This window comes from Perna viridis, chromosome 14 (genome assembly GCF_037379345.1).
Source record: "Perna viridis isolate PV_CMFRI_1.1 ecotype Kerala chromosome 14, ASM3737934v1, whole genome shotgun sequence".
NCBI classification, from domain to species: domain Eukaryota; kingdom Metazoa; phylum Mollusca; class Bivalvia; order Mytilida; family Mytilidae; genus Perna; species Perna viridis.
Window position 1 is genome coordinate 7,493,434 of NC_142458.1, and position 16,956 is coordinate 7,510,389.

The 16,956-nt window shown below is 29.5% G+C and overlaps 1 protein-coding gene across 3 annotated transcripts in view; it reads left to right on the forward strand.

Annotated features, from left to right (window-relative positions):
* LOC148597983 (uncharacterized) overlaps positions 1–16,732 on the forward strand; it is a 55,324-nt gene extending 38,592 nt beyond the window's left edge. For 2 of the 3 annotated variants that reach the window (XM_088560012.1, XM_088560013.1), the window contains exons 4-5: positions 2,283–2,956; positions 3,766–16,732. In XM_088560012.1, the coding sequence (XP_088416138.1) occupies positions 2,283–2,924 (642 nt within the window). In that variant the 3' untranslated portion in view covers positions 2,925–2,956; positions 3,766–16,732. The remainder of the gene's footprint in view (positions 1–2,282; positions 2,957–3,765) is intronic. The other variant, XR_015918305.1, reaches the window with a different exon arrangement.
* The last annotated feature ends 224 nt before the right edge of the window (positions 16,733–16,956 follow it).

The following is a 16,956-nucleotide window of genomic DNA, read 5'->3' on the forward strand; positions in this document are numbered from 1 at the left end:
ATTCACCCCCATTCTTCAACATTCTTCCCTATTCTCCTACATTCTCCACCATTCCCCCATATTTTCCCCTATTCTCCAAAATACTTCACCTACCTATTATTTATTCCATTCACATGTCAAAAATGCTATTCAATGTGCTTGTACAGTGAATCATGGCTTACTCGAAGCCCAAATGGATGAATCTTTTGTTTGGTTACTGCAAGTGTTTGTATTATACAGGTTTAAAATGATCTCCAAAAGATGTCTGGTTTAGAAAGGTTTCCAACTTATTGAAGACAAGTTATCAGGTTTTTTTAATGTTCCATTTAAACAGGTTTTACTGTATACAAAATTACCATTTAAAGTGCAAACAAATACTTAACTATTCATGTTTTTTACTCAATGCAGTTTTCAGCCCACATTCAATCAAAAGATAAAAGCATTGCGTGTTTACATGTGAAAAGCATATTGACCATAATTGAAAAAATAAGTCATGAAACCTACTTGAGCGGAAAAAGTAATTGTGTTTTATTCATGCTTTTAAAGAGACCGGGTGGTTTTTTTTTACATAAAACATTATTTGAAGTGTTTACAGGTTTAAATGAATTTTGCATCATAAAAAAAAAACCAGAGTCATCCTGTTCATTTGGGCTTGTAAAAATAACAAATTGTAACATGTTCAATTATTAAATAAAACTGGTCAGTTAAAGATTCAGGCAAATAAAGAAAAAGTGATGATCAATTATACTCCTTGTGCTAGCTTTTTATTCTTTAGAACCAGTAATAATGTGTATTATGAAAAAAGAACATGCATGACCAGAACCTTCCTGCCCAAATTCATCCTTGATTTCACAATGTTCTACACCTTGAATCAACTTGTAAACTTATACATAGATCTTGCATTGGCCTGTATCAAATTTTTCCTTTGAAAAATATGTTGTTGTTTTTTTGCCTGATTTTTTTATTGACTGATATCCAATGCATTACATCAGATCATCAGATCATCTAGGCATGCATTTTAAAGTGTCATGTATCATCTTTAATATGTCAACATTGCATTCATAAATCATGACTTTAATAAGTTTTTATGTCCTTGATTCTCTGATAACAAGCTTGTATTTATGCATTGCTAATTATTGTACAAGCTCCATTGTAAATAGAATGACATTTATGGAATTGGGAATTATTTAAAGAGAAGTAAATAAATAATAAAATGGTTAAACTTGAAACCATTGCCATTAAAGACCATGCATTTATGAAATGTACTTTAGTGCATCAATGCAGATGTCAAAAAATGAGTGTAAATTGCAATTTCTCACAGGGCTTATTTCTTTTTTTGAAAATTTGTGGTCTAATAACAGATTACTCATGGTGTAAGACAAACCAGCACTTGTTTATCATTTAGCCTATATTTACTGGGTTTGTGGAATTTGGTTGAATCTCATTTTTTCAAAAATCTAAGGATTCTTTCATCTTTATTAAAACAATTTCCATGGAAATCTCATGAACTTAAGGAGGTAGGCCTTGGGTAAGGGACATAACTCTTGACATCAGTAATATGTTTGTATCATATCCAGTTTCACAAAAGCCTATCAATCTTTCATTTGAAACAGAATGAAATCAGTCCAAGTTACTTTGATGCTTACATGAAATTGATGTAAAATGGTGAACTATTACTTTATTTGAATTACAGTCTAAACCAGACACTTTATGGGGTCCTATTATATTTGTTAAGTAGCTGTCTTTGTAAGAATCATGCAAAATCTGAAAAATGTGATACACCCCAAAAAAGGCTACATATTTTTGTTTTTGTAATTAGGTTGTTTTATTGGTCTATGAAATGTGTAATTATTCATTCAAATCTGACTGCTCTTAGGAGATAATACACATCGAAAATCCAGTAGATTCTATTGTATTTGAGTGTCATTTACAGATTTAACTCCCTTAATTTTGAAATTTACAGTACATTCTATACAATTTTGATCTCCTAAGAGCATGGGTTATATGAAAAACTGAATTTTTATTTCTGTTTACTATGGCAATTCAAACAAAATATCAAAAATAAAAATATGTAGGCTTTTTACACATGAATCACATTTTGCATGATCCTTAGCTGGAGTCCTACTTAAATTTTATGTATAACCTGAATAAATTGAACACCTGTCTAACTAAACAAAAGAGGTTTGGTTTATACAGGTTTTACTGTGTTATGAAAATCTTTTTTTTTCTCATAGTATGATTTGTGTACTGCTCATTTACAAAATTTTATATTTATGTATTTTTATATTTATTGTCTTTTTCAGATGTCAAACTCAAATATAGTCTGTTCTCCATCATCTTCAATACAGACATCAACATACAGTACACCAAATGAAGGCATGATCTCCTCACGTCACAGTGGTGGAAGCATCACGCCCCAGAGCAGTGGTCTGGTCTCGCCGGTCTCCTCTAATTTTCGATTTGGTATGCCGGAGCGGCTATCCATGACAAGTCTACCTCAACCGACTCTGCCTCCCATCTCAAGTCTTTACAATGGCAGCTCATCTCATGATCGGGTCATTGACCTCAGTGTCAATAAGTCTGTTAGCAGTGAAGAATCAGAAGATAATGAATCAAAGGGAGGCAACTCTATACGCTCCAAGAGTCCTCCTATGTCAGAGACAGAAAGCGAAGAGAAGCGACACGTCACTACTACCTCGGAAACTCCAGTATCAGATTCGGGTATCCATCATTGTCCACACTGTAACATCATTTTCAACGATTTTACAATGTTCCATCTACATCAGAGTCTACACTCCCCAGAAGAAGAGGATCCATTTGTATGTCCATCGTGTCATCGGAGATGTCAAGACAGGATCGAGTTCATGTTTCACATGGTTTGGCACGTCAAATATCCACACACCATACCCAACTATGAACCATTCAAAGATAGCTACCTTACGTAGATTTGTCTTGGGTTGGTGGCTTTCTCAACATGGTATGTTCCTGTTATTAGGAGATTCCATTATGTTTTGATTGGTCTTGATTTTAGACTGTTCCATTTGTTTAATTAAAGTACCAGGTGCCTTAGTAGGGTTAACATATAAATCAGGTGCTCAGGTAGAGTTGATTTATGCACTGGTTGCTCAGGTAGGGTTAATATATACAAATGTAGACAAAATGATCCGATTTGTGTCGACATATGGACCAGAAGCTCTTGTAAGGTTAAGATCTGCATTTTCAAGGATAAACCTGGAAGTTTGTTGTCATTAGATGTGAATGTATAGTGTTAATGTTGTATGATGTAGTCAAACAACTTATATTTGAATCCGAAACAGATTTATCACTCAGCACAACTTTAAGAGAACATTCATTTTCAAACTTCAAAGTTGGTTTTCTGTTGTTTTTCTGTTGTTTTTCTGGGAAAAATCGTTATCTGTGGCTAAAAAATAGGTGTATTAGAAATGATTAAGCAGAGATAATTATGTACTAAAGACAAATTACAGGAACTCTTATAGACTGAAAATTACTCATAATTTTCCCATGATTATTTCAAAAGATGAGAACACTTTGCAGTGGTTTTTGTAACTATTGTATTGAAAAAAATATATATAATGAGGGTTTTTTTCTCTTGGAAAACAATTTTAATCCATTTAGGTTCATTTTGTATCCATTTGCTGTGACAAAAAACTCATCATATTTCTGAGAAATGTGATTACCTAATACATGTTGATATAAAATTGATTTGCCAATATCATTTGAATAATAGATTTTCTGCCTTGCATTTTTCTTCTTTTTTTTTTTCAGGTGCAAAATGTCAATGATAATCAGAAAATCTGGTGCAATACATCTTCATCCGCAGAAGGGTTTGACAATTCAGCTTATACTGGCCAAAGAAAGACAACACTAACAGGAGCTTTTTTTTGCCAGTCAAAGAGAGACAACTCAATCATTTCATTGTTGTTTTTGCTAATCAGAGCTTCTACTTGTAATAGTTTGTCATTTTGAAATGTTGTTTAGTTAAGGAGAGAATTATATTTTAGAGACTGTAAATTTCATTAGCACATTGTTATAAATGTTACACGAATATACAGACCTTAAGATTCTGGTAAACATTAATCAATTTATATAACATTGCATTTTTGAAATAATGCATAAAAAGTTGTCAAAAAATTGATATATTTTAGGCTTTTTTCATGTCTCAATTTCTAAGATGATATTTACATTTTTTCCCCAGCAAACAATTTGGACTTGTTTATTCTTTGTTTGTAATCAATATCTTATCATTTTAATAGTACATATTTTATGTTTGACCGGTGATTTCAATTCACATTTCATGCTCCATTTCACACACTGCTTTCATTCCCCCACTTTCAACACTTTTTAATATATATATATTATTCATCCTTTATCTCACCAATACTTATCGTTTTTCATATTTTGTAGTAATTGTTTTTTTCATATTAGAACTTCCAAATGAGATCTAAGTGCTAAGCAAAAAAAAAACGTGCCATATTTTGTTTATATGTTTTCAATGAAAAATATTAATCATCCGGTGATTTCTCACCAATTGTCTCAAATTTTCTGCTGGTGAATAATTTCCCAAAGCATTAATAATTAGGGCTGAACATAGTTTTCATATATTGTAGGGGTGGACATAATTTATATAAAACTTGGGATGAGGTTTATAATGATAGAAATAACTATAACAACATTCAATATTACGAATAAATATGAGATTTGAGCTTATTCATAAACAACTAGTGATCAAAACAGATGGGAAGTTAGGGATTTCTTTGTCCATCCCTTTTTTGTTAAGATATTTGCCTATTTATTCAATTTGCAAATTTCTTTGATTCAAGTCCTGTTGAAAAAAATTGACAAGTACACCCATATGTAAAAATCATGCATGACATAAAGTATGTGTAAAAATACAGAAAAACTTCATTTTGCTAGAATGCATTCAATGCATATCTGAAATAATTGCTATATTTTTTATAGTACAAACTTAGGATGGCAATGATCGACTTTTTCATAAAACAAATTTGATTGCAATGCACTGTTATAATTGCCGTAATTTTAAATTTATCTTCTAACCAGTCAAAAGTGCCTCTCTATGCCTTTTCTCAATTCTATGATTTTAAGGGGTATTAAATGCATTTCAACAATCAAAAATTCATCAGGTCTTCAAGTTTAACACCATCTGCCTGGCTCTTACATATACATGTATATAGTAATTACATTACAATTACAGTATCTGTATTGAAATTCTAGGGATATACTTTGATAATTCTTTAAATTGAAATTGACAATAATTTCTCTAATGTACAAAAATGAAGTCTTAATAATGATAACTTTAATATAACAATGATATTAATTTTTTCCCAAGGTTTTATAACAGTGACCATTTAAATAACATTTATATGATTTATATCTCTTTCATTTTTTATTCAACATCATTCCACATCTAAGGTTTAATTGGTGCATCTGTAGTGCTTTGTTTGTGCTGCCTTTCTATCACTCATTACAAGAAACTCTTTGAAAGGGTAGTTGTTTATGTATATGATAAGTTTTTTTTTCTTCTAGAAGAAGTAAAATTGTCAAAGAGTTCTACAACATTTTCATTCCATTATGACCATTGCACAGGGTTTGCTAAGCTATTTCAAATAAAAATAATCACACACTGGTGTCATGAAAAATTTCTAGCCTGACCTTTTATGTTTTTATTTTTAGATATTTGGTTGTGTGATTTTAGAATTTAATTTGAAATAACTTACCTTCAATATCACATTTCATTTATCATTTTTTGTACTTTATGGAAATGTGCCATATTTACACAAATTTCTTAATTTGTATTTTTATATTGAAAAAGAAAATAAAAAACTGATTTTTAGGACATATTTTATTTGCTCGCACTATATTTCATGTTGTACAATGAAGTAAAAATTCATTTTTGTATTTTGTAAATTTTTCTTTTTAATTTCTTAATCGAATATTTCTGAGTGCCATATACAAGTTATCACTAATTTGGAATACATATGGGCCTTACCAGGCTTAAAAAGGTAGATGTTTTTTTCAGTAACCCTTTGTGTTCAGTGATAAGTGCAAATAGAAAAGTCTGGCCAATGCATAAGTGAAGTATTGCATCAAATATGAATAAAAAAATTGAGTAAGTAAAGTGTATAACTTAATGGCAGGTAGTTGATTTATTTTTTTAGAGCAGATTGGCTCTTTATGGTATTGTCTAAAAATTCAAAAAGTAGAAAAGTGACAAATGAATCCCAAAGTTTAGCATTTTTGATTGAAAAATGATATCAAGATATTTTGCTCTGGCCAGATATTAATTTGTATTTTCTTTTCTTACCATTATTCATTTAATGTTTTAGAAGTGTACTACATCATTTTATTTTTCATTTTTCCCCGGTGGTTTTTGTTACAATATTGTTGTGGTTTGAAATAAGTTGGTTTTTCAAATATTTTAAAGAAAAATTACAAAAGGTGTTGGATATTTCAAACAGTAGTAAAATGCTATAAAATATGTTTGAAAAATAAAGAATATTAACATTTTGGTACAAAGAAAATTATTCTTAGTGATTATGATATATTGATCAATTACTCTGTTGTGTATAAATATGTATAATATTTAAACATCTTTAAACCATTTCTAAATAACAACTTGATTGTAAACTGAATTGAATAGGACATATTATATTCTAATGGAAATAGTTTACGAGAGTTACCTTTACAGTTTTTTTCACATATTTTATTAATCCTAATTATGTTTTTTAAGTAAAATTTCATCTTAGAGTCATGCAAAAAAGTAAAAAAAAATATTATTAAACTTTAAAAAGGGACTTACTAGCCTCTGCATGGTTTTTAAGTGAAACTGTATTTTATTTTTTATATGACCATGATTTGTATATCAGATAACAAAATTAGATACTTTCTTTTCCACTCATCTAATGCTTAACTAATCATCTGCTTAATCTGTATCATTTTACATAGCATAATGTAGTAATTCATAACTTTTATTCAGTGTTGTCGCTTAAAACCGTGAATCACTCATAGAAAAACAAAACAAAACCGAAGGGAGATAACTCTATCTAATCAAACCCTATGACTGCACTTGACTTTTGTGGATAATGTTAATTGTCATTGAATATTTAACATTTTGTTTATTATGATGTACTCTCAGTGAATATTATACCTCTATTTTCATTATACCTAATTTACCTCTTTATATAAAACAAGGGTGTGAATTTGCACCCTTTTTATACACAAAGGATCGAAATTATGTTCACAGTTTATTTTTGTCATCAGTACTACGGGTGTAACAATAGAAGTATAATAATCTGAAGAAGTTGAAACAGTTGTTCGATTGTTTGAAGCTGTTGAAACAGTGCTGGACAGACTGTAACAGTTTATTGTTGTTACTAATAAGAGTTCTGTGCACTATTGTTGACAGTGTCTGCACCAAGATAAGGTCAATGTTCATGCTAAGAAAGAATCTTGTTTTCAACCTCATTTTTCTCAACAAAAACCTCAAAGACATTATTCAGGAAATATTATTTGTTATATTTTATTTATTTTGGTTTTCATCCAAAATTTTTATCTCAGGACCAGAAACTGGGTATATTATTATTATTTCCTGTCATTGTTTTAATAGCAATGAAATGTGGAACAACCATCTTGAAATAAACCTAAAAGTTAAGTGTATTCAAAAATAGATTTTGATGTAAAATTGTTTGAATATGGAAATACTACTTCAACAATGAAAAAAAACACGTAATGCAAATTTTTCAAAGAGGAAAAAGTTTCTAAAAGTTACTTTTTTGTGTCTCTTATGTTATCCGTTTTGAAATTGAATTTAACCTAATGGTTATTTATTCATTCAGTGTAATGTGAAGTGTTCATGGAACAATTGGACAGTGTCATGAAATCGTATTGCTGGTTTTCAAAATCAAAGAAAGTTGATGTGTTTTGTTTAAACAAAAAAAAATTCAATTCTGTTCCAATCGGAACTGCCTTTCCTGTTACATAAAAGGAAAGGTTTAGAGGAAATACTCGAGAAGTTCCAGTTGTTTTTCTTTCAATTTGAACAACTCCGCAACTTCTCATTACACAAAAGAAAAGTATAAAGGAAATGTCCATGGAAATCGGAATGATACTGTTCTACATTTCATTGCCATTTATGTTCATTGAGAACAAATTCTCTCAGGAGGTGTTGCCGCATGAGTAGTTACTATGGCAACAATGTTATCTACCTCAAATATTTTGTACATAAACTTTTCTTATTTTGGTGTAAATAATAATTGTTACTGGCTTGCTTTGGTTGATGTGCTTCGTAGAAATATATTATCGTCACATATTTCATAATCTTTTAAATTAGTTTATAAACAGGTTAAAAATCATCCCACCCAAACTTTATTTTGTAATTGGTCGATATACTTATTAATGGGTTTGGAACAACCTCTGATGCCGTTGTTTTTCATAATGGTATCTTTACATAAGGATCGAGAACGTGCTTTAAAGACTTTCTCAGTTCATGTATCTTCACGTTATTGTAAAGCTAAAGTCTCCAAATGATAAGAATAATAATACTGCTTGAATTCAAATTATTATGTTGAAGAGCTAAAACATTGTACTATCACAAAAAAAACTGTAGAAAGGGTGATTCGCTAAGTGTTTACAGCAGATGGATAACTGTTTTTCTAAAATCTCTGAAGTTGAACATGAATGGTTCATGTCAATTGTGCTTTAAGTGAATGTGTGCAAGTTGTCATTTACTTGGTGTTAAATGTTGTTTTTCTTGCTGTAGTAATTACGAAAATTAGTAACAATATTTTAAATTGATATCAACAAGTGTACTTTTCAATGCCTGTGTATTACACGTGTTTAAACATTCACTTGTTTCAAGAAATATTTTGTGAAGAAATGCATTTGTTCTGACATCTTGTTTACATTTATCTTTTTTTAAAATACTTATAAGTTCTCTTTGAATAATTTGAATTACTAAGTAATGTCAATACATCTTTTTAACATAACTGACTTTCATTTTTAAGATTTTTTTTTTTTTTTTTTTAATCCTTATTAGCCTTTTCTAATGCCAATAATAATGTATCTTTTTTAAATTCTGAATGCTACAAATTTGTAGAAATGTTTCTTCATTCAGAATGTATTATTTCCCCAGCATGTTTTCTGTTTTGAAAAAATTAAAACGATAATTACAAATGCTAAATATGTGATAATTATATCTTTGTGATAAAAGAGTAAATGGTATTGATTTGCGAACATGACTCCAGAAGAGTAAGTTTGGGAAGCATTTAACAAGAGGATTACTGTTAACTCTTTTATTTTAAGGTTCCCTCACTTAAAAAGTGAATTTCAATTGGATCTTGTAAATAAATCTGAATTGATACATTCTTTAAATTCTTACAGAGTTCAAGTTTAGCTCAATCAGATTGCTTCAAATTTTAGATTTGAGGACACATTTCAAAATTTGTTTAGATGGAAATATTTGATTGGTTAAGTATGGAAGAGCAAGAAAGTACATATTGGAAGTTTGTGTGTGAAAGTTTAAAAACAAATACACCAAGGCGCCTTATATTTCACTATCTACCTCAAATGTTTCTGTATAGTATTTCTGTTGTTTATTGAAATTTCCTCTGTAGAAAAACTTTGACTGCAATGCTCATATTTTGTTTTCAATTTTTGGGGTTTTTTTGTCATGTACTAGTACTTCAAATTACAATGGTGTTTTTCAGGTTAAACTTTTTCAATTAAAATAACTACTTAATTGGTAACATGTAAAAGGTTGATACAAGATGTATTTTAAATAGGAGGAGGAATTACTCTTTAAAGCACTATAGCTCAGTCAAGTTTACTTGTTAAACGCTCTCTTTTTAGTGTTATGACATGGCTATTATATACAAGATAAAGTATAACAAAGAGAATCCGATTGGTTGAGATGGAAAAATGTTTTCATCAATTTTTTAACATTCATAATAACCTGTTTGGCTAAGCCTGTGTTAAATTATTAGTTGCCCTTTGACCTTTGATATGCTATTAACACGAACACGTTCTGCTTCATTGTTACATTATGATAGTGCTATTTTTGTTTGTTGTTTGTCGATTGTTGTTGTTGTATTTTGGCGGCCAGAACTACATCTATGGATTGATTAGGGAATAAACATTTATGGCAATTTGAATTGACCTGATAGCAAATTCAAAACCAAACTTAGGTAGACTTCTGAGTTATTAAGTAGCACTCCAGCTAAGGATCATGCAAAATGTGATTCATGGGTAAAAAGCCTACATATTTTTATTTTTGATAATTTGTTTGAAATGTCATAGTAAATAGAAATAAACATGTGGTTTTTCATATAACCCTTGTTCTTAGGAGATAAAAATTATATTGAATGCATCGAGATTTAAAAATTTAAGGGATATAACTCTGTAAATGGCGCTCAAATACTATAGAATCTACTGTATTTTCAATGTCGATTATCTCCTAAGAGCAGGCAGATTTGGATGAATAATTACACACTTCATAGTATAGACCCATAAAACAACTTAATTACAAAAATAAAAATATGTAGCCTTTTTTTCAGATTTTGCATGATTCTTACAAAGATAGCTACTTAAAAATCCCTGTCTTGGTAGATATGTACTGAATAATATATGTATGCTACCTCATTGTCACAGACGATCACCGGTTAGATTTTGCTTATCACATGGTAAAATAAACTTTGTATTTGTATTAGGTTTGTATTAAAAGTGGCATCAGTTCATTTCAAATCGCCGTACATTGATGATCTGTTTTTTTTTCATGTGCACATATAGAACTTGATTCAATAATGTTAAAATACTTACCCACGTATAAAAGAATGTTACAGAAGACATTTAAGTAGATTATGTCATATATCAATTGATAGAAATAATACACTATTGTCAGTATATTACTTTTAACAGACTATGAAGACTACTTTTTTTTTCAATGAGTATGTGTTTCTTTGTAAATATTATTTTTGATTAATTGTCAACCAAGGAAGTTGCATTTATAAATAAGAAGTTGCATTTATTTGCTTGTAAATATTTCATAAAATACCTCTTTCCTGTATTAACTTTCATCTTATTTGAAAAAAAAAAATTAGAAATAAATAATAACTTAAATATGAAACAGGTTTTAAGTATTACTCCAGCTAAGGATCATGCAAAATGTGATGCATGGGTGAAAAGCCTACATATTTTTATTTTTGATATATTGTTTAAATTGTTATAGTGAACAGAAATTTATATTTGGTTTTTCATATAACCTGTGCTCTTATGAGATGAAAGTTATATAGAATGCACTGTAGATTTCAAAATTAAGGTAGTTATGAAAATTATATAGAATGCACTGTAGATTTCAAAATTAAGGTAGATAACTCTGTAAATGACACTCAAATACAATAGAATCTATTAGATTTTCAATGTCGATTATCTCCTAAGAGCAGACAGATTGGAATGAATATATACACATTTCATGATATAGACCCATAAAACAACCTAATCACAAAAATAAAAATATGTAGCCTTTTTCTGAGGTGTATCACATTTTGCAGAATTTGCATGATTCTTACAAAGACAGATACTTAAGTATTGAGGAATTATAAATGTTTCATAGTTTTACTGGAAATTTTAGTGATCTTATTTCTAATTATTGTGTAATATTCTCAAAGTCTTATTTTTGTATACAACCTCTTGTATATAAAACATGATTTACAATGATATTATGCAAATGTATTATACCTTTTTGATGTTTTTGTATAATGTTATATACATGTTTTAACTACAAGTTTATTAAGTGCTTTTATACATGGTTGTGATTTTGTAGTATATTTTAACTCTATTGTATAGCAGGAAATTATAGCATTTTTGTTTTAATTATAAAATTATTATTATTATTTGAAAATTATGAAAATGCTACAGTTTTAAATTGTGTTTTGTTTAGCATTTTTTGTCTTAAGATATGAATAGTGGTCGAAATGGGGACCTGTCCACCTACATTTATTAAAAAATACATAAACAATTGCTAAAAATGAATATATAATAATATAAATAATATTTTGTTTAGTGAGCACCTCACTTTATTATACCAATTAAACTTTATTAAAAAAGAGCCATATTTAGACCATATTAATTGGACTTTGTCAAAAATGTTTATCAAAATTTTACTGTATATGATTAGAATTTCCTGGAATAATTTCCTGCTATACATTACTAATTCTATGGAAGGCCAATGATGCCTTAAATAACAACTACTAATGGGCTTATTTCGTTCGTTTTAATTCTTTAGTTTCCTCAGAAATGTTTTTTGAAATAGCTGATTTATTCTAAAACTACTTATAACTACAGTACCTGAACAGATCCGTGCAAAAATTGCGATCGGTCATCGGTCACCGATCAGTTTCCGGTCAGTCATCGATCCGTCAAACCGATCCGTTAAACCGGTGATCGCATCACGTGACCACAGAGCAGTCATTGTATTTTACGGTTTTTATTGTTTTTTTTGTCAATGTTACATATATTTACATATTGTAATAGATTTAAACATCAGTTCATATTTTTATTTTACATTTTTTTATTTCAAACAGATCTAACATCATTTTACATAACAAAACTGCGATCAGATCAGTCACTGGTCATCGGTCATCGATCGGTCAAATCGTTACGCGGATCAGTTCAGGGACTGTAAAACTTGTAATTTAATGTATGTCAGTGTAGTACCTGTAGCCTCGTAGAAAATCAGTATATTCTTTTAAAAAATACAGGGAAATCTGTATAAACCGAACCCTTAGTAAAACAAAAACCTGTCTGAACCAGACACTTAATTTAGGTCTTTCAAATCAAATCAGTTATACGATAGTTTAACCTGGTTGAACCAAACACCTGTCTTAACCAAACCAATAGGTTTGTAAGTCTCGTTCTGGTGTCGTTTTCCATACCGAAATTTCCCAGTAGAACGTATTGAAATCCGAAGACCAATCTTTATTTCGTTGTTTACTTCCGGGATCTCGGACCGCTGCATTACAAGGCAAAATCTTCAGTTAATTGTTCTTAACATTTGAAGTATTTAGATTGATTTTTTTTATCACTTTTATCATTAGTTTTTCAAGAGAGTGATTTTTGGCTTTAAATACTTGAATCAAAGCCCTGTAAATGACAAATTTCCATTCCTATGAATGGTAGACTTGGACCCATTTTTGTGAAATCACAGAGTCAAGTGACGAGACTTGCATACCCTATTCTACAATCCAAAATGGGTTCTGTTTAGACAGGTTTCAATGTTTATGCTTTTTTTGTTTAACTACCTCAGTCACGTGGATACATTTTTATCTGATCACCTATAAATAGATATTTATCCTTTTTCTATAAAGTTTTATTTTCGTATTTTCTACCACATTGGCCTCATTAGAAAAATAAAATGTGATTTACTTTGCAATTCTTTCAATATTGATAAATAAGTCATTTAATTTACATAGAAATATTTCGTTACAATTTAGCTTTCTTTTTTTAAGATTTGTAAAAAAGGAAAAAAAATTACTAGTAACATATTCTGAAAGTTTATAACAAAATTGTGACAAAATAATTTGGTATAACAATCAAATAAGTATATCATTAAACAAGGTTGAAAACGCATTTGTCCCTTACCAAATTTATATCTTTCAAATAATGAACATTTTTTATCCAATCACAAGACTTGGGACATCAGAAATTGATGACGTCACTGTCACATGGCAAAATAATATCTATAAGGAGATGATAAACAATTTTTTTCATCCAATCAGAAAATGTGTTACATCTTAGATTAAATTATTTATCTGTGTTCAAAGAATTGCTACTTATATCCATGACTCTACCTCATAACATATTCTTAGTGCCTAACATTGGTTTATTATAAATCTTATGCAATCATGGCTATTCTCTAATATTTACTTGTATACATGTATCTACCTAATAATCAGAAAGACCTCAAATAATTTTGTATAGTTTGTTTTAGTTGCATTTTGTTTAATCTTCTTAATTAAATTTGTTTTCTCAGGGAGGTTGACTTAGTCTACAGGGCATAACTCTTGAAATCAGAGATACGTTTGAAGGATATTCAACTTAGTTAATATCTGTCAAGCATTCATTTAAAACAGAATGAATTTACATAAATGTACCAATGGTTTGTTAGAGTTATGCTCCATAGCCTACGACTACCTCCTTAAAAAATGTCCGTTTATTTAACAATATTGTTATATTGAGCATACAGAGTTAAACTGTTTTAAACAAACTTTATGTTCTCTTTGTACTAACTTCATATGAATCGTTGAATTTAGTTATTTCATGCCATGAATGCTATTTTATGTAATAATTGACTACATGTATTTTAATTATCAAAAACGATATTTTAGAAAATTGCATTGTTCTATATATTTTTATGTTTATTTTGTCTATCATGTTCCAACTATCAATGTTCTTACAATTTCTTTTCCGAATATTTGTCATGTATTTTGATAGCCCTCTTGTTCTAGTAATCTACTTATATATTTTCATTTATTCTGTTGAATTTTACCGTCTACACTATCATCCTAAGAATCATGCAGGGGCGATTTATTTAACGAATGATCACATTTTATTTTAAAGTTTTATAAAATACTTCAGAGTATTGAAATTCTCCAGTAGTACAATCAATTTAATCTATATTCTAGTGGCAAGAGTAACTCAATCCAATCAACTTGCATATTCTTTTTAAGGCAGGTAATTCTGATTCTGCCAAAATATTCTATCATAACTTTCTCAGCTAATTCATTTTACTAAAGGCTTATTATTGAAATTCTTTGTCCATTCCATCAATGAAATGCCTTAATCTAACCTATTATGTGATCTTTCTCGAATGATTTTTAACTAAAAGTTTGCATGATTCGTACATAGACTGCTACTTAATGTAGTTATTTCCATCCAGAAACAGTGTTCAGATATTAACAGAAATATTTTGTTTCACTTTCTGTCTTGTTCTGAATATTTTGCTCTTGGAACTTTTTCCCGTTTATAAAATTGATGTAATGTACCTCTTACAGTTCTTGAAAACTTGTGTTTTCGTTATTTTTGCCGTTTAGATAGATATTTGGTAGTAATATTTCTTGCGTATTTTGTGTTCTTGATCTTTATTTAAATATGATGATGATAATTGTATAAGAAACGGTTCATATTTACATATATTTTCAATATAATGCTTGCATCAGGAATTCAAGTTTTCCAAAACTTTAAAATATTGAATATAGTTCTATGAAAAACAGAATATATCAACTTCGGATTAAAATTCTGCTCATTTAATTACACAATAATTGAAAATTAAAGGTCGTTGTTATTCAAATATGTTTAATAGTCATCAGCAGTTCCATTACAAGTCATTGTTAATTAAAAATCGATTAATTGATCGTTGAATAATACCACCTGTCATTCATGATCAGTCAATGACAATCAATGACTAAGTCATTGATATAAACGAATCATTGACATTTCATTTTTTCAGTCAATGACATTAGATGTGAAGTCAATTTCAATTAGTGACATTCTATGTGCAGAACGTACTTGAATTGTATAATTTCATTTTTTACTTGTCATGTGACAAAAACCAGGTTCATTTGTGTTTTTACCATGCATTTAATCTTGGAAAACAATTATATCGAAGGAGTTACTTTCAAATATGCGTGTTATCACCTAGTCTTAAGAAATACATCTTTACACAACAGATGTGTGTAGTTGGTTTGTAGACCAATTTCAGAAATGCATTTATCGTCCTGTGAGTGTAGGTGATGTCTCGACCAATGGCATATGAGAGACATACTAGAACACTTGCTGTGCGCCTGCGTTAAAAGTTCAAACAAATCTAATTGTTTAAAGAGTGGAATGTCTGGTTTCTAATTTGATCAAGTACATCTTACTGTTAGTTATGTTTTGTACAATTATTCTAATACGAACGTTCCCTTATGTTAAGATTTGGTCACAGATAGGGGTCGTTTATTTATAATGATAGAATATGCATTTCTGAAATGGGTCGGATGGTTTATTCCCTACGAAAGTGTTTAGCTGTTGTAAATTTGTTTATGCTACGTAAGTTGGGCGGTACTACATCTTGTGTTGTTTTCCGGTGATAATAAAGGAGAAAAGAATTACACCTAAAATTGTGATAGAAAATCATGATGATTGTTATAAACGGATGGTTGAAATCTTGTTGCTGGTTCATTCCTCCTACCACAGTTGACCAACAGAAGAATAACTTATTTATTATCTGATTAAAAGCAACTTAGGTCATATAATTTGTGATCACTTTGCCTTTTCGGCTTGTATTTATCATCGAACTAGATATGTACGCTCGAATAAAAAAATCAGAGAAAGAGATAGATTTTGACACGAAACGTTAACAGTCCACTGTGGTAGGAAATGAAAATTAAACTGAGTTTATAAAATAATGACATTTTTATGGGTGAGAAATGAAGAGTGACTCCATTCTCTTGCGATACTACATTAATGGTTATAGCTCTTATAAGAACTATATATACTGAGAAAATAAGATGCTTGAGGTTTATAATTGTTTTCTTATGGACGTTTACGTTGCAGAATAATCTTCATAGAAGTTTGAACTGTTTTCTGTTACAATTTTATTGATGTTTTCGTATTGTTAATTACCTCAAATTGTGTATCACTTATTACCTATAGTTCATTTAGAAATAAACTTGTTTATGTATTTTTGTGTTCCTTATCACTCTTGCTGGTACGAGAACACAATTAATTCCCCTTGGTTTTCATTGTATACGAATATAGTTCCAACTTTGGTAGTAGGTACCTTCCACATTTTTTCATATTTTTACTGGAAACTTATTTGCTTAAGTTTTGCCTCTAATTGGTAGAAAATAGGTTAAAATTACATGGGATTTTTTTTCATTAATCAATTCTGACTAAAAGTTGTGA